The 21,178-nt window shown below is 36.0% G+C and overlaps 2 protein-coding genes across 2 annotated transcripts; both read left to right on the forward strand.

Moving 5' to 3' along the window:
- The first annotated feature begins 14,199 nt into the window (after positions 1 to 14,199).
- Positions 14,200 to 15,804, forward strand: LOC132166544 (floral homeotic protein FBP1-like). The gene is made up of 2 exons (XM_059577378.1): positions 14,200 to 14,277; positions 14,791 to 15,804. The coding sequence occupies exon 2, from the start codon at positions 14,813 to 14,815 to the stop codon at positions 15,674 to 15,676; it is 864 nt and encodes a 287-aa protein (XP_059433361.1). The 5' UTR covers positions 14,200 to 14,277; positions 14,791 to 14,812; the 3' UTR covers positions 15,677 to 15,804.
- A 3,199-nt stretch (positions 15,805 to 19,003) lies between these two features.
- LOC132166545 (cell wall / vacuolar inhibitor of fructosidase 2) lies at positions 19,004 to 19,684 on the forward strand. Its single transcript, XM_059577380.1, has one exon. It carries the CDS (start codon positions 19,081 to 19,083, stop codon positions 19,615 to 19,617), a length of 537 nt encoding a protein of 178 aa, XP_059433363.1. The 5' UTR covers positions 19,004 to 19,080; the 3' UTR covers positions 19,618 to 19,684.
- Positions 19,685 to 21,178: the final 1,494 nt, after the last annotated feature.

Consider the following 21,178-nt stretch of genomic DNA (forward strand, 5'->3'; position numbering starts at 1 on the left):
TAATTAGACCTAGGTTATCATGGGGGTACTCACACGCGAAGGACATGACATGAAGATAGTTACCTTAGGACCGCTATAAAAGGTATGTCCAAACAAATTAAGTAAAAGGGATCAATTTTTTACCCTAAGCTTAAAACGATCTTAATTATTTACAACACTTGTATTATCTCTCTCAAACATAGATTTTTCTAGAAAATATTTTGCATTAATAATTTGAGAATCCTACGTTTATGTATTGCATGTGAAGTAATCTCCAGCATTATTTTGCTACCAAGGCCTTATTAAAACACTCAAAATCTCTAAAGCCCAAACTTCCCTAAGGCTTTAAGAAGCCCATCCATCTTGAACCAACTCATCCATCCAGTGAATATATCTTGGATTCTTGCTCCCGATGCCCCACTAGAGTTTCATCATCACCAAATTCATTTCTCTAAAGTAGTAGGAAAAACTTGTGCTATAAGTATGTTAAGCTTTATGCCAAAATTAAAGACTAACTTGTTAGACTTTGAGTAATTAATCAATAGCTATTCCTATTGGTGAATCTACTAGGGTAATTTTGCGCTTGGGTATTGTGTTATATTATATACATACATATTGATTGTAAAAGCCTAAAAGGGTTGTCGATGGATTTAATTCTGCTTGATATGCCTAGTTTTGAATTTAATCTAGGGATTCATCAGTTATCAATTAATGTGAATGTTATAATTTAAAAATGAAATTGTATTTAGACATACCGAAGCTTAGATTTTTTTTAGTAAATAGTATGATGAGAATATTACTTAAGGAGATGCAAGTTGCTCTGATTTCTTTTGTGAGAATTTTGTATGTAGATGTTTAAGGGAATCTCTCAATTAGAGTGATGATACACAACACGCCGGGCATGCATGAACAGTCATGCACACCCGGCTAAACTTTTTTTTTTTAATTAAAATATTAAAATATTAAATCAGCCGGGCGTGCATGACCGGCGTGATGTTTATCATCACTCCTTAATTATAATTGTTCTCATGCCAGTTTGGGGTTTGGAAAATGCTTGAGGTATACTACAGTTTTTATTACAATCTCATTACAGCTTGTATAATGCGTGATCATGGTAAGTGTCACATACACTATCACGTCAATTTGTAGAATATTTGTAATAAAAGTTGTAGTACCCATAGCAACGCTCTATGGGGTACTACATCAACTTTTATTACAAATTGATACAACTTATGTGACGCTTGCCACATTAGTCATTGTATAATTACTCTTTACACCTATTTATCACACTCATAATTTAATACAAATTGTTGCGATGCCTTTTAAATGACTTTTCTTTTAATTTTTTAAAGTTGCTACTGTGGAAAGCGTGTAAAATAAGTATAAAAAGTAACATTAATCTTAAATTTAATTGTCAAATTTTGTTACTTCATTAAGTTTTGCCACAAGGAAATTGTAATTAAAAAAAAAAAAAAAAAACCTTCACTTACACTTTCGAAGTATCAGCAATTTTGCAATTATAATCTCAAGCTTTTAATTTTCGGAATGTTGGTATCCCATATTTTTCCCTTTTTTTTCACCCTTTTTTTATTAAAATGTCCATAATGCCCCCTTTAATAAAAAATAAAATTAAAAAGAAAAAAGAAATTCATCCACATGGCCGTGGGTCTGTTGACCTATGGCTTGGATGTCATGGGTCGCATGACATATTAGGAATTTCGAGTTTTGTTTTATAAATGGGGTATTTTGGGCATTTTAACAAAAAAAATGGTAAAACTAGTAGAAATTATTTTTTGGGATACCGATATTGCAAAAATTAACAGTTTAAAACTATGATAGCAAAGACACTAATAATTTGGGGTCGTAAGTAAAGTCTCAAGCATTTTTCCAAAGGATAATATGATCCAACCACTAGTATTTTTTTTTTCTTTTGTCAATCAGATTTTTCTAAATATGAAAAGTAAATGCAGAAAGAGTTTTGTCAAGGAACAATATTTTGGAAAATATTTTTCAAAAATGATATTACGATATAAAAAACTTCGAAAACATATTGCAAATTTGCAGTTACCCATATTTTCTCAAACCTCCAAGTTTTTTCAAAGGAGAATAGCTTCAATTAGGTCGTGGTGTAAACTGCATGTTTTGCACATTCCAATCAGAAGCAGACATCTCAACATGAAACACCAAAAAATAATATAGCCATTCATATCAAATAGTTTCCCTTCTCTTGAAAAAATACCTTATAGATAAAATACCCATTAATAAAACCTCCGAATCTACCTTCTTGGTTGGTTTTGGAGACACCGATGTTGAGGGCTCGGAGGTAGGTAGGGATTCGATGGTGAATGGGTGGGCATTGGGTTAGAATTAATGAAAAATTCATAAGATTCATTTGAATTAAACATACTGTGTTTTTATCTCTATTGTGTTTAATGTTTTTACTTAATGTGTCAAATTTTTATTGAAGCTTGTAAAAATAAGTTTTCCACCACGTACTAATAGAAGGGGCACTCTTTTTCAAGATTAACAGCAATTCCGTCTACTTCAATCAAGGATGGCTTGATATGGTTAAAAAGAAAGAAAAAATAATTGAGGATGGTTGTAAGTCGAAATTTATATTCAATGAGGGGAAATTTATCTCCATGCTACGAGGGACGCAAACCAAATTTTACCAATAAATGGAGGGGTAAATTTGGAAGAAAAAATATGCCCAATTAGTGAGCCCAAGGAGTATACACTTTCACTTTGATACCGACATTGCAAAAATTAAAAGTTCACAACTATGATTTCAAAAACACTGATAATTCGAGGTCATAAGTAAAGTCTCACGAATTTTTCCAATGGATAATATGATCCAACCACTAGTATTTTTTTTTTTTTTTTTTTTTTTCTTTTGGCAATCAGATTTTTCTAAATATGAAAAATAATTGCAGAAAGAGTTTTATAAAGGAACAGTATCTTGGGAAATATTTTCCAAAAATCATATGAGAACATAAAAAACTTCAAAAACATATTACAAATTTGTAGTTACTCATATTTTCTCTATCCCTCCTAGTTTCTTGAAGGAGAATAACATCAATTAGGTCGTGGTGTAAATTGCGATGAATCCGACTCTTTGAACTTTGCTGATTTCGATCCCCCACTGGAGGAGCATTCAGAGCATTTTCCACTGGAGGTTCCAGATCCTTAAACACCTGAGGCTACAGCCGCCAATGAATCAGACGCAGACTCCTAACGTTTTTTGTCCCCAAGTTCGACATTCAGCTCTTCAAGGAAAGAAATTTTCTTGATCCCCTCAACTGAAGAAGTACAGGAATCGATACAACGAATTTCGCTACGAAGAAGATTTGTTATTCGAGTCTTCTTGATCGAGATGTGAGAGATTTGATTGTATTATTTTTTCCAATAGCACAATTGGAGTGTGGGGAGGTTCAAGAGAATGTGAGGGTGGAGGAAAAGGTCATCCCAGACCCTGAGTCGTCGGTAGGTTCGAGTTAGCTCAGGTTTGAGTTAGCTCATGTTTGAGATCTCAGGTTCAAGTTATCTCAGGTTGGAGTCTATAGATAATAGATAGCTCTAAATAACAGATAAATGTAATACCGTGGTACATTTGAATACCCCTCGAATTGTCTACCATATTCAATATAGTAATATCGACTTCTATTCTCAAAAAAAAAAAAAAACAAAACAAAAACAAAGCATTTTTCCAAAAACAAAGCATCAAAGAATATATACTTTCCCTTTGATACCAACATTGCAAAAATTAAATGTTTAAAACTATGATTGCAAAAACACTAATCATTCCGATAATTTGGAATCATAAGTAAAGTCTCAAGCATTTTTCCAAAAGAGCCGCCATAACAAGAAAAAGAAGCGAAGACCTTGCCACCATAACCAACAAAGAAAAACAATGGAGATGTTCGTTGGTAGGGTCATTAGTGATTCTGAATCAATGCTGGTAGAGGATCCAGATGATTTATCTAGGTTTTCCTCCCGCTAAGAAGGAGAAGTGCAAGAGCTGCTAAGGTCGAACTAGCAGAGCCAGAACTCCTGCTATAGCTAGAACCACCCTTGGAGGCGGTGGCCAACAATGAATCCGACACTTCGGACTTTGTTGATTTAGATCCCTCACCGGATGAACATTTTCCACTGGAGGTTCTATCACCTTTTCCACCTAAGGCAGCGGCTGCCGATGAATCAGAAGCGGATTTTGACATTTTTTGTCCCAAAGTCATGCTCCGACATTCAACTCTTTGGGGAAAAAATATTTCCCGATCTGCTCGTATGAAGAAGTACAGGAAATCGATATAACGAAGTTTGCTACGAAGAAGATTTGTTATTCAAGTCTTCTTGATCGAGATGTGAGAGATTCGATTGTATTATTTTTTCTAATTCCACAGTTGGAGTATGGGGAGATTCAAGAGAATGTGAGGGTGGATGAAGAGGTCATCTCGGAACCTGAGTCATCGGTAGGTTCGAGTTAGCTCACGTTAAAGTCTATAGATAATAGATAGCTCTAGATAACAGATAAATGTAATACGGTGGTACATTTGAATACCCCTCGAATTGTCTACCATATTCAATGTATTAATATCGACTTCTATTCTTAAAAAATAAATAAAAGCATTTTACCAAAAACAAAGTATCAAAGAATATATACTTTCCCTTTGATACCGACATTGCAAAAATTAAAAGTTTAAAACTATGATTGCAAAAACATTGATCATTCTGATAATTCGGAATCAAAAGTAAAGTCTCAAGCATTTTTCCAAAGGAGCCGCCGTAACAAGAAAATGCAGCGAAGACCTTGCCGCCGTAACCAACGAATAAAAGCAGTGGAAATGTACGTTGGTAGGGGTCATCGGTCGTTCCAGTTCAATGCCGGTAGAGGAACCAGAAGATTAATCTGGATTCTCCTCTCGCTGAGAATGAGAAATGCAAGAGCTACTAACACCGAACCAGCAGAGCCAAAACTACCACTGGAGTCAAAGCTAGAACTACCCTTGGAGGTGGAGGCCGACGATGAATCTGACTCTTCAGACTTTGCTGATTTTGATCACGGATGAGCATTTGCAGCATTTTCCACCATAGGTTCCGGCACCTTTTCGACCTAAGGCTGCGACCGCCAATGAATCAAAAACGGACTCTACCATTTTCTATCCTCAAGTCCGGGTCCGGAGTTCAGCTCTTCGGGGAAAGAAATTTTCTTGATTTGCTCGTATGAAGAAGTATAGGAAATTGATACAAAGAAGATTTGTTATTCAAGTCTTCTTGATAACAAGTCTTCTTGATCGAGATGTGAGAGATTCGATTGTATTATTTTTCCAAATTGCACAGTTGGAGTATGGGAGATTCAAGAGAATGTGAGGGTGGATGAAGAGGTCATCCTAGACCTAAGTCGTCGGTAGGTTCGAGTTAGCTCAGGTTTGAGTTAGCTCATGTTCGAGTTCTCAAGTTCAAGTTTGCTCAGGTTGAAGTCCATAGATAATAGATATCTCAGGTTAGAGTTTAGAAATAATAGATAACTCTAGATAACAGATAAATTTAATACGGTGGTACATTTTAATAACCCTCGAAATGTCTACCATATTCAATATAGTAATATCAACTTCTATTCTAAAAAAAATAAAAATAAAAAACCATTTTGCCAAAAACAAAGTATCAAAGAATATATACTTTCCCTTTGATATCGACATTGCAAAAATTAAAAGTTTAAAACTATGATTGTAAAAACACTGATCATTCTGATAATTCAAGATCGAAAGTAAAGTCTCATTCAATTTTCCAAAGGAGCCGCCGTAACAAGAAAAAGCAGCGAAGACCTTGTTGCTGTAACCAACCAATAAAAGCAGCAGAGATGTTTGTTGGTAGGGTCATTGGTCGTTCCAGCTCAATGCCGGTAGAGGATCCATTAGATTTATCTTGATTCTCCTCTAGTTGAGAAGGCGAAGTGCAAGAGCTGCTAACGCTTAACCAGCGGAGCCAGAACTACCGCTAGAGCTGGAGCCAGAACGACCCTTGGAGGCGGAGGCCGGCAATGAATCCGACTCTTCAGACTTTGCTGATTTCGATCCCCACCGGAGGAGCATTTGGAGCATTTTCCACTGGATGTTCCAGCACCTTTTCCACCTGCGGTTGCGGCCGCCGATGAATCAAAAGTGGACTCTAATGTTTTTTGTCCCTAAGTCCAAGTTCAGCATTCAGCTCTTCTAGGAAAGAAATCGATACAACAAAGTTTGCTACGAAGAAGATTTTTTGTTCCACTCTTCATGATCGAGATGTGAGAGATTCAATTGTATTATTTTTCCAAATTGCACAATTGGAGTATGGGGAGATTCAAGAGGATGTGAGGGTCGATGAAGAGGTCATCCTGGACCTTGAGTCGTCGGTTGGTTTGATTTAGCTCATGTTCGAGATCTCAGGTTCGAGTTAGCTCAGTTTGGAGTCTATAGATAATAGATAGCTCTAGATAACAGATAAATGTAATACGGTGGTACATTTGAATACCTCAAATTGTCTACCATATTCAATATAGTAATATCAATTGCTATTCTCCCCAACAAAAAAAAAAAAAAAAAAAAATAGCATTTTTCCAAAAACAATGTATCAAAGATTAATACTGACATTGCAAAAATTTTAAATTTAAAAATATGATTGCAAAAACACTGATCATTTTGATAATTTGGAATTGTAAGTAAAGTCTCAATCATTTTTCCAAATGAGCCGTCGTAACAAGACAAAGCAGCGAAGACCTTGTTGCCGTAACCAACGAAGAAAAGCAGTGGAGATGTTTGTTGGTAGGGATCATCAGTCGTTCCAGCTCAATGCCATTAGAGGATCCAAAAGATTTATCTGGATTCTCCTGTCGTTAAGAAAGAGAAGTGCAAGAGCTGCTAACGTCGAACCGGCGGAGCTAGAACTACTGCTAGAGCCGGACCCAAAACCAAACTTGGAGGCGGAGGCCGGCTATGAATCCAACTCTTTGGACTCTACTGATTTCGATCCCCCATCGGAGGAGCATTTGGAGCATTTTCCACTTGACATTCAGGCAACTTTTCCACCTGAGGCGGCGGGGCTGATGAATGAGAAGCGGACTTTGACATTTTCTGTCCCCAAGTCCAGGTTCGGCATTCAGCTTTTCAAGGAAAAAAAATTTCTTGATCCGCTCGTATGAAGAAGTATAGGAAATCAATACTATGAAGTTTGCTACGAAGAAATTTTTTTATTCAAGTCTTCTTGATTGAGATATGAGAGATTCGATTGTATTATTCTTCCAAATTGCACAGTTGGAGTATGGGGAGATTCAAGGGAATGTTAGTAGGGCTGGGCAAAAACCCGGCCAACCCGCAGACCTACCCCGCTCCACCCTGCACAGGTTTCATGTGTATTTTGGTGGATTCGAGTAGGATTTCTTCAACCCTTACGGCGTTGGGCGGGTTGCGAGTATAGGGATTTATTTCCTACGAGTACCCGCTCGGCCCCGATCCTTCCCGCCCATACCAACTTGAAACTAAAAAACCCCTAGATCCTTCATTCATTCCTTCTAACCCATCAGTCTCGCCTCCATCCTCTCTCAACTGAATCATTGTACGTTCGATGGCATTGGTGCTTTGGAGTTTGTGAACTCATGGGGTGAAACAACTAAAGGCCTTCATTTTGTAACTTTTAGTTTTGATGGAACTTAAGTTTTATGTGTGTATGGCCTTTAAATTGTATTTTTTATTTTTGTAGTTCGGTTTCATTTTTTGTAATTGTACCATCATAGAACTAGTAGTTGGATTTTTGTATTTTTTATTATTATTTTTTTGCATATTTGATTCACACAAAAAGAAAACTCAGTATTTTTATGAAAATTGTAACAAATACAAAAAAAATGAAGAAAAGCCATTATTTATATGACAAATGAAGAAAAAGAAAAAAGAAAGGCCCGTATAGTTTCAGACTCAACATCATTGTTCTCACCCGCCATACAAAACCCGAACCCGCATGGATAGTATAAATTTTTACGGGTGGCAGGTTGTAATTTCTAAAACCCGCAGGGTACGGGGCGGGTGGGAAAAATGCCGATACCTGCCCCGCCCCAACCCGTGCCCACCAATAAATGTTAGGGTGGATGAAGAGGCCATCCAAGACCCTGAGTTGTCAATAGGTTCGAGTTAGCTCGGGTTTGAGTTATCTCATTTTCGAGATCTTAGGTTCAAGTTAGTTCAGGTTGGACTCTATAGGTAATAGATAGCTTAGGTTTTTCCAAAGGAGCCGATGTAACAAGAAAAAGCAGTAAAGACCTTGTAACCGTAACAGACCAAGAAAAGCATCTGAGATGTTCATTGGTAGGGTTCATCAGTCGCTACATCTTAATGCCGATAGAGAATCCAAAAGATTTATTTGGATTCTCCTCTCGCTGAGAAGGAGAAGTGCAAGAGTTCTTAACGCAGAACTGGCGAAGCTAGAACTACTACTAGAGTCGGAGCTAGAACCTCGGCGATGAATTCGACTCTTCAAAATATGTTGATTTCAATAGCCCACCAAAGGAACATTAATTGCAGCATTTTTCACTGGAGGTTCCGGCACCTTTTCCACCCGAGGTGACGGCAGTCGATGAATCAGACGCGGAATCTCATGTTTTCTGTCCCAAGTCCGGGTCCGATGTTTAGCTTTTCGGGGAAAGAAATTTTGTTGATCTGCTTGTATGAAGAAGTACAGGAAATCGATACAACGAAGTTTGCTATGAAGAAGATTTGTTATTCAAGTCTTCTTGATCAAGATGTGAGAGATTCGATTGTATTATTTTTTCAAATTGCACAGTTAGACTATAGGGAGATTCAAGAGAATGTGAGGGTGGATAAAGAAGTCATCCCAGACCCTGAGTCATCGTTAGGTTTGAGTCAGCTCAAATTTGAGTTAGCTCATGTTCGAGATCTCAAGTTCGAGTTAGCTCAGGTTGGAGTCAATAGATAATAGATAGCTCTAGTTAACAAATAAATGTGATACGGTGGTATATTTGAATACCCCTCGAATTGTCTAGCATATTCAATATAGTAATATCAACTTCTATTTTCAAAAAAAAAAAAAAAAAAGAGGCATTTTTCCAAAGGATATTATGATCCAACCACTAGTATTTTTTTCTTTTTTCTTTTGGCAATCAGATTTTTTCTAAATATGAAAAATAAATGCAGAAAGAGTTTTATAAATGGATAGAATTTTGGGAAATATTTTCCAAATGTGATATTATGATATAAATAACTTAAAAAACATATTGCAAATTTGCAGTTACCCATATTTTCTCTATCCAATTAGTTTCTTCAAGGAGAATGACTTCACTCATGTCATGGTGTAAATTGCATGTTTTGCACATTCCAATCGGAATCGGACAACTCAGCATGAAACAACAAAACATAATAAAATGATTCATACCAAATAGTTTCTCTTCTCTTGATTAAATACCTCACAGACAAAATAGCCACTAATAAAACCACCGGATCCACCGTCTTGGTTGGTTTTTAGAGAATTCAGTGTTGAGGGGTCGAAGCTAGGTAGGGATTCAGTGGTGAGTGAGTGGGCGTTGGGTTAAAATTAATGAAAAAATTCATAAGATTGATTTGAATTAAAGATACTATGTTTTCATCTTCATTATATTTAATGTTTATACCTAATGTGTCAATTTTTTATTGAAGATTGTAAAAAGAAGTTTTCTAGCACATCCTAATAGAAGAGGCATTCTTCTTCAAGATTGATAGCAGTTATGTCTACCTCAATCGATGATGGCTTGATATCATTAAAAGAGAAAGAAAAAAAAAAATTGAGGATGGTTGTAAGTCGAAATTTATCTTCAAAGTGGGGAAATTTATATCCAAGCTAGGAGGGGACAAAAATGAGATTTTACAAATAAATGGAGGGGTAAATTTGGAAGAAAAAATATGTCCAATTAGTTAGCTCAAAGAATATATACTTTCCCTTTGATACCAACATTTCTAAAATTAAAAGTTTAAAACTATGATTGCAGAAACACTAATCATTCTGATAATTCGGAATCGTAAGTAAAGTCGCAAGCATTTTCTAAAGGAGTCGCCATAACAAGAAAAAGCATAAAAGACCTTGCCGTAGTAACCCACCAAGAAAAGCAATGGAGATGTTTGTTGGTAGGGGTCATCGGTCGTTCTGGCTCAATGTTGGTAGAGGATCCAGAAGATTTATCTGGATTCTCCTCTCGCTGAGAAGGAGAAGTGCAAGAGTTGCTAACGCGGAACTGAAGGAGCCAAAATTACTGCTGGAGCCGGAGCCAAAACCATTCTTGGAGGCGGAGGCCGGCTATGAATCTAACTCTTCGGACTCTACTGATTTCAATCCCCCACCGGAGGAGCATTTGTAGCATTTTGCACTGGAGGTTCCAACACCTTTTTCACCTGAGGCGGTGGCCGACGATGAATTAGACACGGACTCTGACGTTTTTTGACCCCAAGTCCGAGTTCGGCATTCAGCTCTTCGGGGAAAGAAATTTTCATGATCTGCCCGTATAAAGGAGTACAGAAATAGATACAACAAAGTGTACTACGAAGAAGATTTGTTATTCAAGTCTTCTTGATCGGGATGTGAGAGATTCGATTGTGTTATTTTGCCAAATTGCATAGTTGGAGTATGGAGAGATTCAAGAGAATGTGAGGGTGGATGAAGAGGTCTTCCCGAACCCTGAGTCTTCAGTAGGTTCGAGTTAGCTCAAGTTTGAGTTAGCTTAGGTTCGAGAGGTTGCAGTCTATAGATAATAGATAGCTCTAAATAACAAATAAATTTAATACGGTGGTACATTTGAATGCCCCTCGAATTGTCTACCATATTCAATATAGTAATATCAACTTCTATTCTCAAAAAAGAACAAAAAAAAAAAATCATTTTTCCAAAGGATAATATGATCCAACCACTAGTATTTTATATTTTCTTTTTTCTTTTGGCAATCAGATTTTTCTAAATACGAAAAGTAAATGCAGAAAGAGTTTTATAAAGGGATAGTATTTTGGGAAATATCTTCCGAAAATGATATTATGATATAAAAAACTTCAAAAACATATTGCAAATTTGTTGTTACCCATATTTTCTCTATCCTCCTAGTTTCGTCAAGGAGAATAACTTCAATCATGTCGTGGTGTAAACTGCATATTTTGCACATTCCAATCGAAGCGGACATCTCAGTGTGAAACATCAAAAAATAATATATCCATTCATACCAAATAGTTTCTCTTCTCTTGACAAAATACCCATTAATAAAACCACAGGATCTACCGTCTTGGTTGGTTTTGGAGATTCCGGTGTTGAGGGCTCGGGAGAGGGTAAGGATTCGGTGGTGAGTGGGTGGGCATTGAGATAGAATTAATGAAAAATTTCATAAGATTAATTTAAATTAAAAATACTATGTTTTCATCCCCATTATATTTAATGTTTTTACCTAATGTGTCAATTTTTTATTGAAAATTGTAAAAATAAGTTTTCCACCACGTCCTGATAGAGGAGGCACTCTTCTTCAAGATTGACAGCAGTTTCGTCTACCTCAATCGAGGATGCCTTGAAATGGTTAAAAAAGAAAGAAAAAAAAATTGAGGATGGTTATAACTCGAAATTTATCTTCAATGAGGGGAAATTTATCTCCAAGCTTTTTTTTTTTTTAGCTCTTAAATTTATTTCCAAGCTAAGAGGGGATATAAACAATATTTTACCAATAAATGGATGGGTAAATTTGCAAAAAAAAATATATCCAATTAGTGATCCCTAATAATATATATTGACATTGCAAAAATTAGAAGTTTAAAACTATGATTGCAAAAACACTGATAATTCGGGGTCGTAAATAAAGTCACAAGCATTTTTCCAAAGGGTAATATAATCCAACCACTAGTATTTTTTTTTTTCTTTTGGCACTCAGATTTTTCTCAATATGAAAAATAAATGCATAAAGAGTTTTATAAAGGGACAATATTTTGGTAAATATTTTCCAAAAATGATATTAGAATATAAAAAACTTCATAAACATATTGCAAATTGAGGAATGTGAGGCTTATAAACAAATTTTATAGAAAAACTTTTACAAACTGATGTGGCACAACATGATTGGATATAAGATAAGTTCAAATTTTGAAAAACCTAATCATGTTGTGCCACATTAGTTTGTAAAAAGTTTTCTGTAAAATTTATTTGTAAGCCTAGCACTCCCTTTGCAAATTTGCGGTTACTCATATTTTCACTATCCTCCCAGTTTCTTCTAAGAGAATAAGTTTAATGAGTTCGTGGTGTTAACTACATGTTTTGCACATTCCAATCGGAAGCGAACATCTCAGCATGAAATACCAAAAAATAATATAAACATTTATACCAAATAGTTTCACTTCTTTTGACAAAATACACATTAATAAAATCACCGGCACTACAAAAAAAACAATTTTTTTCTCACTGGAGTTTTCTGACGTGTCAGGGTGTCTGACACGTCAAAAAACTTTTTTGATGTGGCATTTCTGACGTGTGTTGAATGTCAGGTACATAGGAGTCAGTAAAGTTTTTTTTTTTTCTGGCGTGTTACTGTTTAGCATGTCAGAATTTTCTGACGTGTCAAAATTGACACGTCAGGAAATTTAAAAATTAATTAAAAAAATAATTTTTTTAAAAAAAATTTCTAGAAAATTTTTTTTCAATTAAAAAATTTATTATTTTTTTTTTTTGTAATTTCTCTGCACCACTCGAGTGGTGCAGAGAAACGAAAAAATTTTCTCTACACCATCAAGACACCTCTCTTCTTTTCTCAATTTTCTGTTTCTCTCTCTTCTTTTCTCCATTTTCTCACTCTCTCTCTCTTCTTTTCGATCTCCATTTTCAAAAACCCAAACCCAAACCGAAAAAATCTTCAAAAAATCAAAAACCCAAATAAAAAAATCAATCTGAAAAATCAAAAACCCAAACATCAAACCCAACAAATCTTCAAAACCCAAAAAAAAATCTTCTTATCTTCTCTTCTCCTTTTTTTTTTTTTTTTTTTTTTTTCTTCTGCTTCTCTTCTTCTCTTCTCCCTTTCTTTTTCTTCTTCTCTTCTCCTTTTCTTTTTCTTCTTCTTCTGCTTTCTTCGATCTGCTGCTTCTCAATTTTTTCTCTTCACCTTTTCTTTTTCTTCTTCCTCTAGAGAGAGCTGCCGTGCAGAGAAGGGAGATTGAGAGAGGAGAGAGAGAGTGTGGGGAAATAAATGAAGAGGGAAAGAATAAGAAGAGGAAAAAAGTCTAAGGGAAATAAGAAGAGGGAAAAAGTTCAAAATCCCGCCTATTTTTTTTGTGACATGTCAATATTTAGCACGTCAGAAAATTCTGACGTGCCAGTTGGACACGTCATAAATTTTTTAGTGCGTCAAAAAATTCTGACGTGTTGAATTTTAACATGTTAGAAAATTCTGACATGCTATTTTTTGCTATGTCAGAAAAATATTCTCTGACGTAGCATTTTTTGCCACGTCAGAAAATAGTGATGTGGCAAAAATCGTGTACTATTTGCCACGTCAGAAAATGGTAGTTTTTTTGTAGTGCGGATCCACCGTCTTGCCCGGTTTTGGAGACTCCGGTGCTGAGGGCTCGGAGGTGGGTAGGAATTTAGTGATGAGTGGGTGGGCGTTGGGTTAAAATTAACGAAAAATTTCATAAGATTAATTTAAAATAAAAATACAGTATTCTTATCTCCATTGTATTTAATGCTTTTACCTAATGTATTAAATTTTTATTGAAGATTGTAAAAATAAGTTTTTCACCACGTCCTGATAGAAGGTGCACTCTTCTTCAAGATTGACAGCAATTCCGTCTACCTCAATCGAGGATTGCTTGATATTGTTAAAAGAGAAGGAAAAAAGAAAAAAAAAATTGAGGATGGATGTAAGTCGAAATTTATCTCCAAGAGGGAAAATTTATCTCCAGGAGGAGGGGACACAAACGAGGGTTTACCAATAAATTGAGGGATAAATGGGGAAGAAAAAATATGTCCAATTAGTGAGCCCAAATTAAAGAATATATACTTTCCTTTACATACTCACTATTTTTATGGAAAGTAATAAATATTTAAATTATTTGAGAGAGAAAATCACCGTCATGACCATCTTTTATTTACCGTCTCTTGTTCTTTCTTGATGCCAACTCAATTCCGCTTGGGGTACGGTATATATACATGACCTTCCTCGAATCTTCCTTGATCGCAACTTAATCCCTCTTCTATAAAAGCTATGAAAAATAAAAACCCTAGAGTTCATCAAGCTGGCATTCTTACGAAGCCATTAAAGCTAGTAAGGTAATCACCGTTTTTACCATATTTTCCTTTTCTATGGTAAATATTTTGTTGATTTCTTCAGTGTGTTTGCGTTTGATCCATTGTTCTTTCCTTGTAACTCTCTCGATTTGTTTTCGTTTACGAGGAAATAGAAAAGAAACCTTGGAATAATTTCATCATAGATTAGCTTTTAGAAAGAGTAACCCAGATGTTCATCCACTTTTGGCTCTCTTATTAATCTGTTTATTCCTGTAAATATTTTCTCAAACAACTCCCCGACGATATGATGATTCCTTTTCTCTCTATATATATTAATTATTTCTGAAAATATGAAATTTTGCTATAGTCTTAATTTTTAACCCCCTTTTTTTAATACAAAATTGTTTTCAGTTAAAGGGTTTATAGAAAAGATATATACCTTCTTCTTCATGACTGTTGTGAAGTTGCAGTTTAGTTTTTAAAATCGTGCCCAAACTTTTTTACATTCTTTTTCTTCTATTTCTAAGGGCTTGCAATTTCTTTGTCTGATTCCAGAATTTGAGCCGAATTATAAAAGATGGGGAGGGGAAAATTCAACATGGAACTCATAAGCAACGAGAAGACTCGCATGGCAACCTACCATAAGAGAAAAAAAGGTTTGAAGAAGAAGGTTTACGAGTTATCCACTCTTTGCGACGTGGAGACATGCATGATCATCTACGGCCCGAAGCAGAAAGACCATCCTCGTGATTTTGCCACGTGGCCGGAAAGTCAAGAGAAACTCCGGCGAATAATCAGCCACTTCAAGGTTAAAGGCGCACACCGGAACGGAAGCCACGGAATATCGCGCTATTTCATCGACCGGAAGAAAAATATTGACAAGGAGATCTCAAGAAATCGCATGAAAAGCTGCGACGCCATTTTTCAGCCGTGGGATCAACGCTTCGACGGTTTCTCTGAAGCACAGGTGAGTATAGCTCTTGCGTTGTTGGAAGCTAAGCTTGAAGAAGCGCAGAGGAAGCTTGATTGTATGGTGAAGAATGCAACAGCATTACGAATGATGGGTGCTCAGGGAATGCTTCAAAAGAGTATGGAAGTAGAGGCTATGAATCTGCAGCCTATATCTTGTTTGAAGCCGTTGGATTATTTGGAATACCCTTTGCTGCCGTTGGATTTTAATCCTTTGAAGGTGGAGGATGGTCAAGATTATTATGCTGGCTTTGGGGGAATGTATAGTAGTGATATAGTGCAGTATACTCCATTGAACGGCCCAATGTATTATGATCCAACGGTCAACAACCCTTTGGTGGTGCCTCCAATGTACGACTATAATCCTACTATGCCGTTGATGCTGCCCAATCAGCAGTACCCTATGATGCAAACTGTTTCGGATCAAATGGATGGGTTTGAGCTTATGATGAAGGACATGATAGAAAGGTAGTAGCGGGATAGAGATTTCGAGCAATTTTGATGTTCAAATTACTAATAATTCAAGTAATAAATGTGATAGGAGCTTTTATGGAACTAGTCTCGGGCAACAAGTGAGCTCTATTAATACTATTTCTTATTTTTTGTCGAATTGTTAGCAATCAGAATAAAAAATAGTTAAAAATTCAAATCCGTAGTAGCTAGGTATGAGTTTGGATACGAGACTTAATTATGGGTTTGCATTGGTTGTAGTGTTATATCTTGGATTTTAACTTTGGTTTTAGTTTTATAACATGATATGATTGATAGCTTTTGATTCATAGTTTGCATTGAATCTTGTTGGATTTATTTTTGTTGTTCTTGGTTAATATTTAGTTTTGAAAATTGATCTCATGGAAAGCAATACCCCTATTCAAAGCTCTCTCCAACCTTGTCTCAAATGGTTGGTTGTCTCTTTTAGCTAGCTTTAACATCTTTCCAATGAGAAATATTTTCGACCGAGTTCAGCATAGGATGAACATGAAACAATTATCTCATGCATGTGGGCATGTACCATCTATTGCATGGCACCTCCTTATAATAAGTAAACACGAGCTGCAGAAATTGTTCTAAATTCCACAATTCTACCATCACCATCCTCATACAAGCCATTTTGGTGCCTATGAATTGGATTATTGGAGGATAAAGATCGAACTATCATCCGTCGTGGCCGTGGCCATGGTGGTTCGTTGTCATCATGATCTTCTTCAAAGCACTCTCCTCACAGTCTAGTTCTTCATACTCATCGTCACTTTCCCTGTAATTTTGGTGCCTATGAATTGGAGGATAAATATCAAACTATCTTCCGAAGAAGACTTCGATTGGCTTCATGTTGCTATATTTTTATCCATCAAATCTTCATCACATAAACATATTCATATATACTGCCCTGTTTGGTAATTGAAAAAAAAAAGATTCAAAGACTCAAAAGCATTTAATTTTCTTGTATTCCTACATTTGCTCAGAAATCAAACAAAGCAAGCTAGCATTCCTTTTTTCCTTTTGTGTCGTTTAGTATTAAAAATATTTATACTTGTTGAGCTTTAATTAGACTCGTAATAAATTGTGTTAATTTAATTTATAGATGTTATCAAAGAGCTAGGGCTGGTGGAGACGACCGTATGAGTAACCCTTTTTTTTTTTTTTTTTTTTTTTTTTTTTTAACTTGTTGGATTTATCAATGTTTTTCAAAAGAAACACTTAAGCACCATAACAATAATGTTGGATTTGATACCATTTTGGAAAAATAATAAAGCGGAAACATAAATTATGTTATCTCTCGATCTTATATCAAGACAAGATTTAACCGAAATTGTTCCACCTATCTGTCTATTAAATTAGCAACAATTTCTTCTGAAAAAAAAAAAGAAAAAAAAAAGCATCATTTTCAGTTTTCACACATATATTTGCAGCAACAAGTTGTTCTACACACAATGAAAATACTTATTTTTCACACTGTTATTATAAATTGAGCCTTGTTCACACAATAATGTGGATGTGTGTTTCTACTTTTAGTGCATATATATATATAACGGATCCTGATCGATCCCCTCTTATTAGAGGGAGAATATGAGACTCATATTCTAATCCTGACCGTCCAATTTTATCAAACGCTTTACATAGCGCCACGTGTCCCACTATAAAATAATTAATAAAAAATTATTTAACTTTTAAAAAGAAAATAAAAATAAAAATGATAAAAAAAACTAATATAAAAGGATAAAAACAATGGGCTGGCTGGCCACCCCAATTGAGCCATGGGGTGGCTTCAGCAGACCGGCCGGTCTGGGGTGGCCGAAGCCACCCCACCGCCCTTTGGGGGTGGTTCGGCCACCTCCAATAGCCAAATCAAAAATCAAAAAAAAAAAAAAAAGGAGGGTTTGGCCCTTGGCGTGGCCAAAATCCACCCCCAAAAGCCACGAAGCCACCCCAAGTGGCGGTTGGATGCGGTGGATCAGCCACCCTCAAAGGTCAAATAAAAAATTAAAAAAAAAAAATTGTGTTGGCCCTTGGGATTGAGAGTGGCCGAGCCACTTCCAACTTCCAAGGATCATTCGGCCAACCCATGGTTCAATTGGGGTGGCCATCTCATTGTTTTTATCTTTTATTTTAATTTTTATCTTTTTTAAAAGTTAAATAATATTTTATTAATTATTTTGTAATGAGACAAATGACGAAGGTTAAATAAAATTGGACGGCGAGAATTAAGAATATGAAAATCTCATAGTGTCCCCTAGTACGAGGGCATCCGGATCCATATATAACACAAAACGTTACTCCACAAAGATAACTGTCTAGGCTGGCATGAGATGGGCACCGCCTGCCATTACGTAGAAAAAAGAAATGATCGAATGGCCCTAAATTGCCGCTGCTTATTTTATATGCATAGAAAGTACACAATATATATCTAATAATTCGTGGTTCAAAATACTAGATCTGTAGACTGAACAGTGAACACATTGTCCAGATATGATGTCTTCTCGTTAGCAAAACATAACATTCCAGAGCCAAAAGGACATTGGATTGAGGATCTTGTCGTTGCTCGTAACCCGTGATCCAGTTTTGGGCAGCTGGCTAAGTGCCAACCAAGGCTTCACATCAACAAAGTAAATGCAGCTGTAAAAAACTCTTTTTGTATATATAGTTAAATAATCATGGCCATGGCAACTTAAGTCAAAAAGACATTGATCTAGAATGTTTTTTTAATAACGACCAACCCCTACAAGGCAGGGTCTTTTCACTCGTCTCCAATAAACTTTACATTGGTGTAATGCACTCTTTTCACATAGATCTGATAATACTTTAGTTTTGCCGATGGCCGAACTAATCTCAAAGAATTGTTTGCAACTACGATGATTCGAACTTTATGCATGATCCTTGTGAGCAAAACAACTTGGGTTTTTTTTTTTTTAGTATCTTTGCACAAGCAGGTACGGAAGCAGAGTTTGATATGGACAGGGGCCAAGGGCCAGATATTTTAGTGGGTATGGGCCAATAGGCAAAAAAAAAAAAAAGAGAATTACCTTAAATTTTTTTTTTCCTTGTGTTGGGGGGCCATGGCTTACATACACCAGCTACCCTTAGCTTAATCATTGGGCACATGGAGAGCGAAAGAGGAGAAAATAATTCGTCTTAAATTGATTGAGTTATCTCATAATGGCTTGAATTAGGATCCTCTTCATTTCAAATGAACTGAATAATATTCAGTTAGTTATAGTGGATGTTATCCCGTTCATTTAAAATAGAAAGGATCCTCTTCCGGATGACTTGGTGGTTAAAACACAATGGTCCAAATAAATAGGAGTCATATTATAAGAAAAGGAAAAGGACTATCACAAAGTAAAAGCATCACTGATCCAAAACACATAGTTCTCTCAAATGGGTTCTACCAATATTTTCTTGCTCTCTCTTCTTTCCCTTGCATTTCCTCACTATATTTTCGTGGCTGGAGACGCCAATCTGATCCAAAACACATGCAAAAACACCAAATACTACGATCTTTGCCTATCTTCTCTCAAATCAAATCCCACCAGCCTGAATGCTGATACCAAGGGATTGGCAGCCATCATGGTCGGGATTGGAATTGCTAACACCACTGCAACTTCCTCGTACTTGTCTTCTCAGTTGCTTAGCGTTAATGGAAATGACACGATCAAGAAGAAGGTCCTCAAGGAGTGCTCCGACAAGTATACTTACGCTGCCGACGCTTTCCAAGCTTCTGTCAAGGATTTGGGTGCTGAGTCATATGATTATGCTTACATGCACATCACTGCGGCTGCGGATTATCCAAATGCTTGCCACAATGCCTTCAAACGGTATTCGGGATTGGCTTATCCGCCGGAGCTTGCTCGTAGAGAGGATGGTTTGAAGCATATTTGTTTTGTAGTTCTGGGGATTATAGATCTTCTTGGTTGATGATTGCCTTCCTTAAATATATAATGCAACTTTTCCCCTCATTATCTGTGCTATGATCTTCTTCTTGTTTTTCTGTATAGGGATCTGTTATTTCTCCAATTCTAGTCTATCTCTTGTTCATCATTTTTTTAAAATTCATTATTGGATCTACGGAATCTATATATGTCCTACCGATTCAATAATATATTTGAAAAATATATATAAATAAAATTGGACGGAAGATAAACAGGGGAAGGAAAAGTAGTATATATATATATATATCAATGATTTCGAATGTGTGATGTCTGATACTAGATTTATAGATTTATTGAGAGGAGATGATGTCTCTAGGAAACAGGATGATGTATCTGGTGCTACGAAAAAGTATATCAGGATTGAGATTAATCTCTACTACTGAAAGCCCGAAAAAAAGAAAAGAAAAAAGGTCCCACTACTAAAAGTGTTTTTGTCCTTTTATTCTAGCATTTATTATCATTCTATTATTAATTTGGGGGAGGGAGAAAATTAACTTTTGACCATCGACTTCATATATATATATATATATATATATATATATATATATATATGTGGTGGTGTTAGGTTTGATGGTTTGAATCAACTAGCAAACAAACACAAAGTTATTTTGAGAGAGAGAAGAGAAAGTCGTAACCTCTAAAAGATAATAAATTATATTATCATCAGTAATAATTAACTATATTATGAATACCCAAATAGAAAATAATAATTAATGTCTTTTATTTCTTCAATAATCATGATCATTTAAATAAGGGAAAGTTCATAATAAATCTTTGAATCAACGTGTGAAAATAAAAATTTACCTCAATTTTTTTTTTTTTTTTGAATTTTTACTTCCTAAGTTAATCAAAAAGATGTCCTTAGCCTTTCTGTTACATTTTCTTCAAAATGTCTAATGTTTGTTTTGCCATATCAGCTTTTTTTTCACCTCACTTTAAAATATTAATTTTTTATTAATTTAATTTTAAATTAAATCTTAAAAAAAAAAAATTGACATGATGACCAACCCGGTAATACTACCACCAAACCCACCATTGGAAGCGTTACCGCCAGGTTGGAGGATCTCAGTCCAAAGTAGGGTGGGTGAGGAGCCACTTGAGGGTTGGGGTGGCTGTGACCACCCCAGGAATAGAGGTAGCATGAGCCACTACGACCCACGGTGTGGGCACGTGGCTGGCAGCACACTTCCCGAGAGGTGGCCTTAAAGCGACCCCAGCCACATGGGGTGGCTTGCAGCCACCCCTAGGGTGGTTAGAGGTTGCTTGCAGGCCACCCCAACACCTGTGGGCTAGCAGCGAGCCACCTTTAACCCCCTTGGGGTGGCTTGCAGCTACCCCATGGTGCGTTTGGGGGTGGCCAGGGATGGTAGCCCTATTGTTGGCCACCCCTTAAAATTATTTTTTTTAGATTCAATTTTAAAATTAAATTAATATTTTAAAGTGGGGTGGAACAAAAGTAGATGTGACAAAATGATGATCAGTTCTGACGTGGCAAAATGGACATTATACATTTTGAAGAAAATGTAACGAAATAGCTCATGACATCT

The sequence above is a fragment of the Corylus avellana genome, chromosome ca11, assembly GCF_901000735.1.
Source record: "Corylus avellana chromosome ca11, CavTom2PMs-1.0".
Taxonomy (NCBI): domain Eukaryota; kingdom Viridiplantae; phylum Streptophyta; class Magnoliopsida; order Fagales; family Betulaceae; genus Corylus; species Corylus avellana.

Excerpts from the sequence above, each read along its gene's own strand:
- LOC132166545 (XM_059577380.1), top strand. The coding sequence starts at position 19,081 with ATGGGTTCTACCAATATTTTCTTGCTCTCTCTTCTTTCCCTTGCATTT.
- LOC132166544 (XM_059577378.1), top strand. The coding sequence starts at position 14,813 with ATGGGGAGGGGAAAATTCAACATGGAACTCATAAGCAACGAGAAGACT.